This window comes from Cnephaeus nilssonii (assembly GCF_951640355.1).
Source record: "Cnephaeus nilssonii genome assembly, chromosome: 13".
In the NCBI taxonomy this organism is placed as follows: Eukaryota; Metazoa; Chordata; class Mammalia; order Chiroptera; family Vespertilionidae; genus Cnephaeus; species Cnephaeus nilssonii.
Genome location: NC_137084.1, coordinates 57,427,607 through 57,441,278, shown reverse-complemented (window position 1 = coordinate 57,441,278; position 13,672 = coordinate 57,427,607). Strand labels below are relative to the sequence as shown.

Genomic DNA, 13,672 nt, shown 5'->3' with positions numbered 1-13,672 from the left:
AGTCAGCCAGAGGACAACCAAAAAAGGAAAATTAACATTTATTGAAAACTTACTATATGCCAGGAACGATATGCCAGGTACTTTCACATGGATTATCTCATTGAATTCTCATAATCCCTCTTTCATAGTTCCCATTTTGAAAATTAGGAAGCCCTGGCCAGTGTTGCTCAGTGGTTAGATTGTTGACCCTTAGATTGAAGGGTTGAGGGTTTGATTCCTAGTAAAGGGCACATACCTGGGGTGCAGTTTCGATCCCCAGCTTCGGTTGGGGGCACGTGTGGGAGGCAACCAATTGATGTGTCTCTATCATATCAATGATGTTTCACTCACGCTCTCTCTCTTTCTCTCTCCTCCCCCTCCCACCCTCCCTACCACTCACTCTCTAAAAAAGAAAGAGAAGATACTAAAACCTTCCTTTAAGAAATATCAGACACAAAGGAACTGGGATCAAATGGCCCCAAAATCTCAACAGCTATCTTGAAAGCTAGAAAACACTGAAGCCATGAGTTCAAATTTCTGAGAGTAAATGTACCACAGCTTTTTTATCCATTCATTTACTGATGGACACAAACTAGACCATCAACTTACACCTCACACACACAAAAAAAACCCCCTCAAAATGGATTAGACTTAAACGTAGTCATGAAAACATAAAAATCCTAGAAGAAAACATAGGTAGTAAAGTCTCAGACATTTCTTGTAGCAATATTTTTTTTCTGATATATCTCCTCTGGCAAGGGAAACAAAGGAAAAGAAAATAAGCAAATGAGACCACATAAAACTAAAAAGCTTTTGCACCATCGACAAAATGAAAACGACAACTCACTGAATGGGAGAACATATTTACCAATGATACATCAAATAAGGGGTTACTATCCAAAATTTATAAAGAACTTATACAACTCAACACTAGGAAGACATACAATCCAATTTAAAAATGGGCAAAGGACCTGAATAGACACTTCTCCAAAAAGGACATACAGATGGCCAACAGACATAAGAAAAGATGCTCAAGGTCATCACAGAGGCTCAAGGTTATCCAAATTAAAACCACAATGAGATATCACCTCAAGCCTATCAGAATGGCTATCATCAATAAATGAACAAACATGCGTTGGCAAGGATGTGGAAAAAAGAGAACGCTCATGCACTGTTGGTGGGAAAGCAGATTGGTGCAGCCACTGTGGAAATAGTATGAAGTTTCCTAGAAGGTACATTTTAATTGTAAAGAAAATGATAGGTTAAAAGTAAGTGGATGAAAGAAGACATACCATGTAAATATACTATAAGAAGGCTTATGTGGCAGTATTTGTACCAAATAAAATAGATTTAAAGATAGAGATTATTACCAAAGATAAAGAAGGACATTTCATAAAGAAAAAGGGTAGTTCTATCATGAGGACATAACAAATTAATGTGTATATACCTCATAAATGAGTCTCATATAAAATAAAAATTTACAGAATTAGAAAGAACAGATAATTTCACATTCCCAGAGGAGACTGGAAAGTCATTCCTGATAGAATTTGAACCCCTCCCCAAAATCATTAAAGAAATAAAAGAATTGCTAACCAGCTAAAAGAGAAATATCATAAGATCAGATAAATTGATGCAGATAAACCATGTGACAATATTTAATACTTATTCATGATTTAAAAAAAGAAACAAGGAAACTTCTGCCACGGCTGGATAGCTGAATTGATTAGAGAATCATCCCAATATGCCAAGGTTGAGGGTTTGATACCTGGTCAGGGCACATAAAAGAATCAACCAATGAATGCATAAATAAGTTAAACAACAAATCAATGCCTTTCTCTTGCTCTTTCTCCTTCTTTCTCCCTCCTGTCCACCCCCCTCTTTCTCCCCTTCTCAAAAAAAAATGTCAATAAATAAAATTTAAAAAAATTCTTAGCAATGTTGGGATAGAGGTGAGTTTCCTTAACTCAATAAAGAGCATCCACACAAAAATCTATAGATAACATCATAAAACTCTGAATTTAATAGTAAAACTCTGAATGCTTTCCCCCAAGACATAGAAACAGGGGAAGGATATTGGCTGTCATCACTTTTATTCAACACAGTACTGGAATTTTAGTCAGTGCACACACACACACACACACAGACAAAGAAGAAGGAAGAGAAGGAGGAGGAGGAGAAAAAGGCATACAGTTTGGAAAGGGAGAAATAAAATTGTCCCTATGTAAGAATGGCATGATTGTCTACATAGAAAATCCTAATTCATCTACAGAAAACTCATAGAACATGTGAATTTAGACAAGCCACAGGATACAAGAACAACACATAAAAATCAACAGTATTTCTACATATAAACAAAAACAAAACAAAACATGTGGAAACTGAAATTAAACACCATATGACTTACATTTGCTCCAAAGGAAAAAAAACCCCACATCTAATAATTTGCTCCAAAGGAAAAAAAAAACACATCTAAAAAAATCTAATAATACACATGCAGGATCCTGCATCCTGAAAATTATAAAATATTGATAAAAGAAATGAAAGCCTAAATAATTGAAGAGATGTATTATATTCATGGATTAGAAGACTGAACATAGTAAAACTAACAAGTACCACATATAGCTCTATAAGATTAGTGCAATTCTTATCAAAATCTCAGCAAGGACTTTTCTAAACATAAAAGTTTCTTTTGCATTTTATATAAAAAGGCAAAAGAGATAGAATAGCTGTAATAATTGTTTAAAATAATAAAGTGGGAGAAATCATTCTATACATTAAGGTTTATGATACAGCTTCAATAATCAAGACAGTGTGGACAGAGTGATGTCAGCAGCATAGATGGAGCTAGAGAGTGTCATGCTAAGTAAAATATGTTAGATGGAAAAGGACAAGAACCATATGATTTCACTCCCATATGGGATATAAAACAGAAAGCAGCAAATGGACAAACAAAAACTCATAGCCACTCAACAGTATGGTGGTTACCAGAGAGGAAGGGGAGTTGGGGGAGGATGAAGAGGGTAAGAGTGGTTAAATATATTGTGACTGAAGGAAACTAGACTCTGGGTGATGAGTATACAATGCAATACACAAATGGTATATTATAGAATTGTACACTTACCACTTATATAATGTTCTTAACCAATGTAAACCAAATACAATTAACTAAGTAAAGACAGTGTACTAGAGAAAGTAGACACATAGATCAATAGAACAAAATAGAAACACAGAAATAGACTCGCATAAATGTATTCAACTAATTTTTGACAAAGGTGCAAAAGTGATTAAATGGAAGAAGAATAACATTTCAACAAATGGTGCTGGAAACATTGGACATCCATAGGCAGAAGAATAAACCTCATCAAACATTGTACCTTATGTAGAAATTAACTCTAGATGAATTACAATGTGGGGGTGAAGGGGCGGGGAGGGGGGGAAAGGGATCTAGGGCTACTCACATGAACCTAAAAGCATGATCCATAAAAGGAAAAACTGATAAACTGGATAAACTAAACATTAAAATTAAAAGTTTCTGATCTGCAAATGACCCATTAATTATGAAAGGACAAATAACAGACTGGGAAAATATATACATACTAGTGGCCCAGTGCACGAAATTTGTGCACGGAGCGGGGGTTACTTCAGCCCAGCCTGCACCCTCTCCATCCCTTGGGGAGGTGTCCCACCACTCCTGCCTGCCTGCCTGCCTGATCACCCCTAACTGCCTCTGCCTTCCTGCCTTATTGCCGCTAACTCCTCTGCCTGCCTGCCTGGTCACCCCTAATCTCCCTGCCTGCCTGCCTGATCGCCCCTAACTGCCTCTGCCTGCCTGCCTTATCACGCATAACTGCCCTCTCCTGCCAGCCTGATCTTGCTCCCAACTGCTTTCCCCTGCTGGCCTGATCATGCCAACTGCCTCTGCCTGGCTGATCACCCCTAACTGCCCTCCCTTGTTGGCCTGATCTCACCCCCAAATGCCCTCCCTGCCAGCCTGGTTGCCCCAAACTGCCCTCTCCTGCCAGCCTGATCTTGCCCCCAATGGCCCTCCCCTGCCAGCCTGATCTTGTCCTCAACGGCCCTCCCCTGCCATCCTCATTTTGCCCCCAACTTCCCTCCCCTGCTGGCATGGTTGCCCCCAACTGTCCTCCCCTGCTAGCCTGATCTCGCTCCCAACTGCCCTCGCCTGCCAGCCTGATAACCCCTAATGGCCTCTACCTCAGCCCCCACCACCATGGCTTTGTCGGAAGGAAGTCAGATGTCCAGAAGATGGCTGGTTGACCCGGTCTAATTAGCATATTACCCTTTTAGTAGTATAGATAGATTATATAGGATAGGATTGCTTAAATGGGGGGGAGGAGCCTTTTTCATCAGGAGGAGATGCTCTTGGCAGACAAAAATACATAATCCCTATATCTGGACTGATAGCCAGCCATATGCACTATACTGCCAAAGCAGTCATTAAAATATTGAACTGCTTTCTTACATCTTATACCAAACAGCTGTTGCCCTTAAAACCCTTCCTCAACACCCACCTTAGGTTCTGCCTTCGAAGTTCACCCAGATTAAGTTCTGATTGGTTGGTTTCTATGCCATTCAGTGTCAAAAGCTCCGCCTCCTAGGCAGCCATTGGCTCCTCGCACTTCACCCAGATTTGGTTCTGATTGGTCAGTTTCTATGCCAGTCAGCATCTCCGGGCCTATCAACAGGTCTGATCAGAGAGGCGGGGCTGATCAGCAGCCCCAGCAGAGGCCCGAGAGAAAGAGAGGCAGGGCTACTGGCCATGCCTGGAGCAAAAGAGAGAGGCAAGTGCTGATCAACAGCTACTACGGAGGCTATGGACCAGACCCTGTTTCTCTCTCCCTGGGCATCTCTTCAGGCCTCATCCACAGCCCCCTCTGCAGTTAGTGCTGGGTTGGGGAGCTGGCAGCAGTGGCAGTCAGTGCTGGGTCGCCATGGCAACCCAGCACTGACTTCTGGTGGGTGGAGCCTTTGGTCGTTTGGATGTTATAGACCCTGGGATTTTATATATTAGGATATACCACAAAGCTTACAAAAAACTTATTATATGGAAAATATAAGAACTCTCAAAGCTCAAAAGAAAAAACAAACACGAACTTGCTGGAAATAGGCAAAAGACACAAACAGACATTTCAGTGAAGAGTGTATACAGATGGTGAATAAGTACAGGAAAAGATGTTCAATATAATTAATTAGCCACTTGGGGAATGCAAATTAAAACCACAATGAAGTATCACTTTGCACACCTCAGAATGAGGAAAATTTAAAATAGTGACAACACTAATTGAGAATATAAAGTGATAGGCCATGTTCTGCAGGAGTTTGGCACTCTTCTAAAACTAGCAATTTTCACTCTTGTACATTTGTCTCAGAGAAATGATAGCCTATGGTTACATAAAACCTGTGCATAAATGTTAGTACCCCGAAACTGAAAAAAATGGCAGTGTCCCTCAATGAGTGAAAAGTTAAACTGTGGGACAACCCCAAGATAAATGAATGAATAGATTGACTCAGTATTTTTAAAATGTAACTTCTTTTCCAAATTTATCTATAGAGTAAATGCAATTTTAATCAAAATTCCAGTAGGCTTTTTTTTGGTAGAAATTGAGAAGTTGATTTAAAATTTATTTTGAATGCTGTCTGTAAGAGACCCTCCTCAAAACAAAAGATACACACAGGATGAGAGTGAAGGGATGGAAAAGAAAATTTCCATGGAAAAGAAAAAAAAAGCTGGAGTAGCAATACTCATATCCAACAAAACAGATTTTAAAACGAAGGACATCACAAGAGACAACAAAGGTTACTACATAATACTAAAGGGATTGATCCAACAAGAGGATATCACATGATCTCACTCGTTTGTGGAATAAAATGAACAACATAAACTGATGAACAAAAATAGAGCCAGAGGAAAAAAATATTTTAGAATAGAAGTAATCTTGTTACTTGCATATTTTTAATATTTTCTATAATTTTTGTGATATTATACTATGTTAGTACAGTTTTGGCAATATTATATTTTAAATCTTTTTTTCTTGAAATATTAATGTTTACTGCATGTAACATTATAATTAAAATAGTTTTTCTTGAGCTATTAATGTTTACTGCATGTAACTATTTAAAATAATTTTTCTTGAAATGTAATGTTATCTGTAAAACATTAATAGTTCAAGAAAAAGTATTTTAAATACGTTACATGTAATAAACATTAATATTTAAAATTGTTTTTCTTGAACTATTAATGTTTATTGCATGTAACATTTAATATTGTTTTTCTTGAAATATTGAAAATTATAAAATAAATAAATAAATACAATTTATTTGGAAATACAAATGATTTAAAATAGTCAAAGCAATTTTTAAAGAGAAAATTTTATGGGATTAACTCTACCTGACTTTCAGACTTACTATTAAACTACATTAAAGAAGACAGTGTGGTATTGAGATATATAAATTAAGAGGTCATTAGAAGAAAATATAAAATCCAAAAATAGGACATACATTTTATGGTCAAGTGACTTTAGACAAAAATGCCAAGGCAATTTAATGGGGAAAGAAAATTGCTTTCTTTTTAAAAAAATGTTGTTGGAATAGATTAATATTTATATTTTTAAACTCTATTATCTCATACCATACACAAAATTTAAGTTGAAGTGGATAATTGACCTAAATGTGCAAGATAAAATTATAAAACTTCTAAAAAATAAAGATAGAAGAAATTCTTCCCAAATTATCATAGGCAAAGTTCAACAGCACACAGAGTATGAAACAAACATAAAAATTGGCCAAATGGACTTAAAAATCTCTGCCTTTCAAAAACTCCATTAATCTACTAAGTAAATAAAAAAGGCTAACCACAGAACAGAATATTCACAATACATGTCTGACAAAGGAATTATATCCAGAAGAAAGAAATCCTACAATCCAGTAATAAGAAAATAAAACAATTAAAAAACAGGGAAATATTTAAGGAGAGACTTTATAAAAGAAGATATACAAGTGTCTAATTAGCAATGGAGATGATGTTTAACATCAGAAAGTGCAAATTAAAAGCACAATGAGATTTTTATAATGTAAAAATGGGAACAATTGTGAGAGCTTTGTCCATGGAGAACTGAAATCAAAGTGGCAACTAGGTTAAATGCATGAAGTCTGCCAAATGTAAAGCAAACCGTCAGCCAGCTAAGATATTTATGGTGGAACAACCTTGAACCCATAAAGGCATCTCCAGGCCCAGAGTGCAAACGGAGCTGAAACAGGTGAGTCCCAGGTGATGATGATGGCAGTGACAAAGAAATGACAGGACCCCCAGCTCTGTCTGCAGGTCTCCTTGGAAATGACCAAGTCCAGGTATGACCCTGACTACCACATGACCCTGTGGGCAGGTGCAAGTTCTCACAATTACTTCCATTTTCACATTATATAAATCTCAGCCTCATAATGATCTATATATACAGTGACAAGTAGACATGGTGGTCTTAAAATTGTGGATGATAACTACATATACAGCAGATTGCAAAGCTCCATATATGGTCAGACTGCATACTCTACTAGAAAATGATCGCAGGTCAGTTTGCAAGTTCTTTGATGAGCCCAGTGAGTCCTCCCATCCATCAAAACCAAAAGTTTACAAGGCTGTTCAAAATACAAAAGAGGCAGCTGCTAATTCTTCACAGTCTTTGAGAGCATTAATTATTGATTCTTTAGTTGGAAACTGACACCTCTCTTAATGAAGGAAGAAGAAATTTTAGTGAAAAAGTGAAACTCTGAATGAGACGAATCAACAAGCAAAAAAGAAAATGTAAAATATTATGAATGGAAGACTTTGAAGACGATATATTTTCATTTTTCACAATAAAGCCTTTTAATTGTTAAAAAACAAACAACACACACAATGAGATGCCCCTCTACATCCATTAGAATGGTGAAGATTGAAACAACTAACAATACTAACTGCTGGCCAGGATGGGGAGCACTGGTACATTCACACATGATCCAGAGCAATGGAAAGGGGTACAACCCCTTTGGAAGTCTGGCATTTTCTTCTGTTAAACATATGCTTATCATCCAAAAACAGCAATCCAAAAGTGATGAAACATATGTGCACACAAAATCTTGCAAACATTTGCTCATCGCAGCTTTATTCACAATAATAAAAAAACCTAGAAATAACCCAAATGTCTATCATCTACACATTGTGGTATATTCATTCAATGTAATACTACTCAGCAGTAAAAAGCAATAAACTACTGATGCATGCAACAACTTGGATAAACTCCAAAATCACCAGGCTGAGTAAATGAAGATAAACACAAAAGGGCACTTATTGTATGATTCCATCTATATAAAATTCTAGAAAATGCAAAGGAATCCATAGTGACATAAAATTGATCAGTGATCGTCTAGGGCCAGGGGTAAAGGGAGGAGTAAACTGCAAAGGGCATGATGTACACTTTCTGTATTGAGACTGAGGTGGTGGTTTGTTGAGTCTATTATACATCTGTCAATACTCTCAAATTGCAGGCTTTATATGGAAGCAGTTTTTTTTTATGTAAACTATCCTATCTAATAAAGAGGGAATATGCTAATTGACCCTCACACCCTCACAAAGATGGCGGTGCCCACAGCCAATAAGGAGGGAATATGCTAATTGACTGCCATGGCCTCAAAGATGGCGGCTCCCACAGCCACAAGATGGTGGTGCCCAGTCCCCTCAGCCCCACTGGGGTGGCAGGCACATAGCACGAGGCACAGGCAAGCCTCGGATGGTGGCTGCCCGAAGCTCAGGTAACCAGGGCTGGCCGAGGCTTGTGCTGCCGGCAGTGGCAGCAACAGAGTTATGATGGGGGCATTGCCCTCCCCTGATCGCCGGGTCGCCTCCCGTCCTGAGGGCTTCCGGACTGTGAGAGGGGGCAGGCCGGGATGAGGGACCCCCCCCCTCTCCTCAAGTGCATGAATTTTCATGCACCGGGCCTCTAGTACTTCAATAAAGCTGGGGTATTTCTTATGACAATATCGTTTGAAAGAGTCTGAATATAGAAATAAATGTCATGCTGATCACCTTCAAGGAATTCAAAATTGCTCCCTCAAATGTCACTCTTCTTTGTGCCTAGAGACCTGTGGATTTGCACTGATCCTTTTGCTTTCACTTTGTCCGATTTGTATTACTTATACTTGCAACATGGGAGAGAGGTTTAATCTGAAACTTTAACCTCCTTCCCTCTAAATCAGAGTTTACAACAAGCTAAGTCTTCCTGACAAAATATAATGTTTAAATAACATTGCTGATTAAGCCAACAGACTGAGGAACAAAGAAAAGCATTCAGTTGCAGCCCAAAGTTACATGAAGTTGAAACATCTCTTAATAAAGCAATTGGCTAACTTTGTCTGAAGATGAAGTTAGGCAAGAAAGACTCCTGCAACAAATAGACTGTATCCGAATAGTGGTTTAGGGGCATTTTATGAATGCGATATCATGTTAACTTTACACAAAGATTACCATAGGGATACAACCAGTTTCAGTACACTTCTCACTCTGCAATATCTTAAACACTTTATTATTAAGATCAAATATGCAAAAACAAACTTACCGAAGAAATGATTTAATGTTCTCAGCTTTCATCTCAGATATCAGGTTCCACCGCACACTCTGATGATAGCGCAGCGTAGTGGTTGTTTCTTTGAGAGGCTTAATAAACCAGCCTGAGAGGAGAAGACACATAGACACATATACGTACCACACACACACACACACACTTGCTTTACACTTTTATAAAAACTAGAAGCCAAAAATAGCCCTTCCCTAAGTAAGAAATATTCATATTAAAGGCAGGGAACTTTCCAATTCCGCTGTGCAATGCAATTTTGAGTTGGTTAAAAAGAGTGTTTATATCAGGGAAGTTCTTTTCATTTTCCCCACGTTGGACATCAAGGCCTGGGCCTTCGTCTTGTTCTGGAGGGCGGGGGGTGGAGGGATGGGGGGGGGGGTGGATCTAATTCTTAGCACCATGCCAGACACGCAGGGAGCATTCCACAAATTTTTATTTAGCCAATGATGGTGGAAGGGCACTTTTTGCAACGCTGCACATATTAATTACTAGCTTTGACTCATTGATAATGCATGTAACGGAAACCTCCATGTTCGTCCCTGCGGAGACTGAGCGCTCTGAATTCTCTGAACAGCTCTTAGCAGTGCCCTGAACCCAGGGAACATTTAATAGATCTGGATTGCGGTCACACTTTAGTAGGAAGGCCCAATGCATTCTGTTAGGCTTCCAGTTAGCTGACACTCAGGGAGTTCACCATCCCGGGCTGAGGCTGAGCTCAGCAGGCCAGAGGAGGCCAGCACAGCCCAACCCCGTTTTTTTTTTTCCTGCAGAGCAGCAGCTGCGCTGAGCTGGGGGCAGGGGTTTGCACACTTACCCACCATGAATCCTGCCAGGAAAGAGGCCAGCGCGGCAGCCAAGCACATGCAGAGGTACAGCCGGCCCCTGGACTTCGCCATGGCCTCTTCGCGGCTGAGCTTGGAGCGCACGCTGCCGTAGGGAGCCTCGAGGGTGCACAGGAACCAGGAGAGCGCGCGTGGGGACGCGCTGAGCATCCAGGCTCCCGCGGGGCGGGGCCACTGTGGACCTTGGCCCAGGCCCTGCCTCCGCCCCCCAGGTCCCTCCACAGAGGAGCGAAAACCTGCTCCCAACAACTGCTGGCTCCTTCGTCCCCCAGGGGGCCTCCAAGGGAGAGAGAAAGCTCTGCAGGGGAGGGAAACACATTGTTCCAGTTGGCAGGCAACTTCCAGTCTGCTGATTCCAGGCAGCAAAGTCTGCCCTGGGAGCGCTGGGTACCTGAAGAACTCTGCTGACCTGCCTCTGTGCCACCCCCATTCTAGGAATTGCTGAGTTTCAGCTGGAAATGCACTGAAGTCCCACTTGCTTTTCCTTCCCTGTAGATTACCCTGCTGCCCCAGATTCTCTGTCCTAATTTCTAACGGGTCACACTTGGGAAGCATTTTGGGTGCTGGCCCAAAATGCTCCGTCACACACGTGTTCCTTCAGGCATCAACATCACAACTGATAGGTTTGAGTTCTTTTGTTTCCCCCTTAGCTGGACAAGTCTCCAGATTCTCAGTTCCTTCTGGAACTGGAGTGTTTTCCCTACCTCACTGGAGTGCTGTAAGTTCAAGTTAATTAGGTTAACCATTGCAAGTGCTTTGCTCCATAACTGACAGGAGGGTCTCAACAAATGCCACCCTCCCTGTCCTCCCCGACCTACACATTTACAGATGCTTCTCTTTAAAAGTGTTCTGTCTTTATAGTATAGTAAGTTTTCTGAACAACAACAAAAGTGTTTTAGAAAGTTTGCACAATGAAGGTCCCTGTAAATAGCACGCCCGAATCCATCCATTTCACCCTAGAGGCAATATTTAGCAAGTCCCAACTGGATTCCTCATATCCAACAGAAAGCAATTTTGCAGCCAAAGGAAAAATGCCTCTGAGGGGGTTATGAGAGATAGTATATCTGTGGTTTCACTCCTAATCTCCACTGCATTTCTAAGCCCTGATGATCTCAGCTGTGAAAAATATGTCAACAGCCTGCCTGGTGCCTCTTGGTGGCTGAGTGTTGACCCATGAACCAAGAGGTCACTGGTTGGATCCCTGGTCAGGCACATGCCTGGGTTACAGGCTCGATCCCTAGTAGGGGACATGCAGGAGGCAGCAGATCGCAGATCGCTCATGTTTCTCACCGATGTTTCTACGTTTCTATCCTTTTTCCCTTCCTCTCTCTCTAAAAGAAATCAATAAAAACATACTTGAAAAAACTATGTGTAAAGGGAGCCACCTTAAAATGGAACTGGAGTCACCAACCCAGAGGAACTGCCTTCCCCGTCTCACTCCTCCAATTTTGAAATGTTTTAAGTGGGCAGAATATCTGGGACAAAGCAACATGGTATTCCAAACCACTGTTTGCAAAGCAGACATTCCGACGACAGGACCGAAAGTTAAAGACATTCTGTAGAATCGGCAGCACTATGTACAGCTAAGCAATAACTTAGCTTATCTGCCCCTACAGAAATTTCTTCCTTGGCTTATTAGCACCAATAGAAATGCCTTCCTTCTATTAATATGATTATTCTCCTTCCCTTGCTCATAAAAACCCCTTGCCTTCACCCCCTAATCAGAACGCTATCTGGGTTTCTGCCCAAATCAGTGCTTCCTGAATAGATGTTCTTTTGGATCTCAGAGAAATGCTTGTTGCCTATCACTTCGGCCTGTTAGCTTACATTAGCAAAGTTAAGGCATTTTACTTTGCTCCTAAGGAGTTTCCGGAAGAGTACAATTACTTTTTTCTGGCACTGTAATTGTTGATGAATATATCTGATGGTTTTTCTCTTGGCACTTTTGTGAAAGGCCTGATAGTTAGCATTGAACCAAATATTGTTAGTGAATTAACTGATTTCAAAATACTTCAGTTGGGCGACAAGGGTCTCCTCAATGCCACAAACAATATGTCAGTATTCACAAAAATGTGTTACACATATAACTTTGGAGGATTGATTATATAATTTCTTAATTTCTAGGCTCTTGGCCTTTTCTATCTGCTCCCCATGGGATCACTGTTATTTGGCAACATTCCTCTCAAAAAGCAGATCAAAACCATCTCTAGATGAAGGCTTGTTCCAGAAAGAAGAGTTAGAAAGTAGTGATTTAAATGACTGTTATTGGTGAAATTTGTTTTTTCCTACTCCTATCTCAATTTTATAGCTAAAGTTGGGTTAATAGAAGAAATTAGTGTATTAATTAGCAGTTTTCTAAGCTGATTAATTTTTCCAAATTGAAGTTAGGTTATTCTTAAGTCAATATTTAAGAGGCTACAGCCGGCTAGAAGTGAAAAATTCTGAGAATCTGATCTTTGCCTTTAGGAAGCTGATGGTACAATGAGAAAAGAAATATTGAATATGTAATTAAAGGTAAGTGTTCTAGCCCTAACCAGTTTGGCTCAGTGGATAGAATGTTGGCCTGCAGACTCAAGGGTCCCAGGTTCGATTCTGGTCAAGGGCATGTACCTTGGTTGCAGGCACATCCCCAGTAGGAGGTGTGCAGGAGGCAGCTGATCGATGTTTCTCTCTCATCCATGTTTCTAACTCTCTATCCCTCTCCCTTCCTCTCTGTAAAAAATCAATAAAATATATATTTTTAAAAAAAGCTAAGTGTTCTGGGATGGAGCAATATTACCTTAAATGTGAAGGCTGTCGCTGCCTCAGTAGGTGGCATTTACAATCTTTGTCTTGCCAATCCATCGTACAATGTCCACTTAGCCGGTTCAGCACATCTTTGGCCTTGTGTTAATACAGATACAGATACATTATTTTATCTTAATGAACCTTATAACAGAAGGCTGCTTTCACAGTTTCTAATTATTTGTCTTTGGACAATATTTGCTTCCTATTAGCACATTTAACAAAACACCATTGTTGATTTATGCCAACCCCTTTCAATCTTTCCTTTAAAGCCAAAAAGTGTATAAGAACCTTTTGGTATTAGAAAATGCAACTCTCAATAAAACTGCTTAACACACTTGACCTGCTCATTATTCAGTGGGCCTCTCACATGACAGAACTAGTTTCTCTGTTCACAAACATAAATTGCTCTTACATAATCTTTCCCCATTTTCACATCCT

The 13,672-nt window shown here is 40.0% G+C and overlaps 1 protein-coding gene across 5 annotated transcripts in view; it reads right to left on the bottom strand.

The window, feature by feature from the left end:
• NAALAD2 (N-acetylated alpha-linked acidic dipeptidase 2) overlaps positions 1-13,303 on the bottom strand; it is a 56,123-nt gene extending 42,820 nt beyond the window's left edge. For 2 of the 5 annotated variants that reach the window (XM_079789239.1, XM_079789238.1), the window contains exons 1-3: positions 13,227-13,303; positions 10,424-10,745; positions 9,588-9,699 (exon numbers count right to left, since the gene is read on the bottom strand). In XM_079789239.1, coding sequence (XP_079645365.1) covers positions 9,588-9,699; positions 10,424-10,745; positions 13,227-13,265 — 473 coding nt within the window. In that variant the 5' untranslated portion in view covers positions 13,266-13,303. Of the gene's footprint in view, positions 1-9,587; positions 9,700-10,419; positions 10,746-13,226 lie in introns of all 5 variants that reach the window. The other 3 variants (XM_079789240.1, XM_079789237.1, XM_079789236.1) reach the window with 3 other exon arrangements.
• Positions 13,304-13,672: the final 369 nt, after the last annotated feature.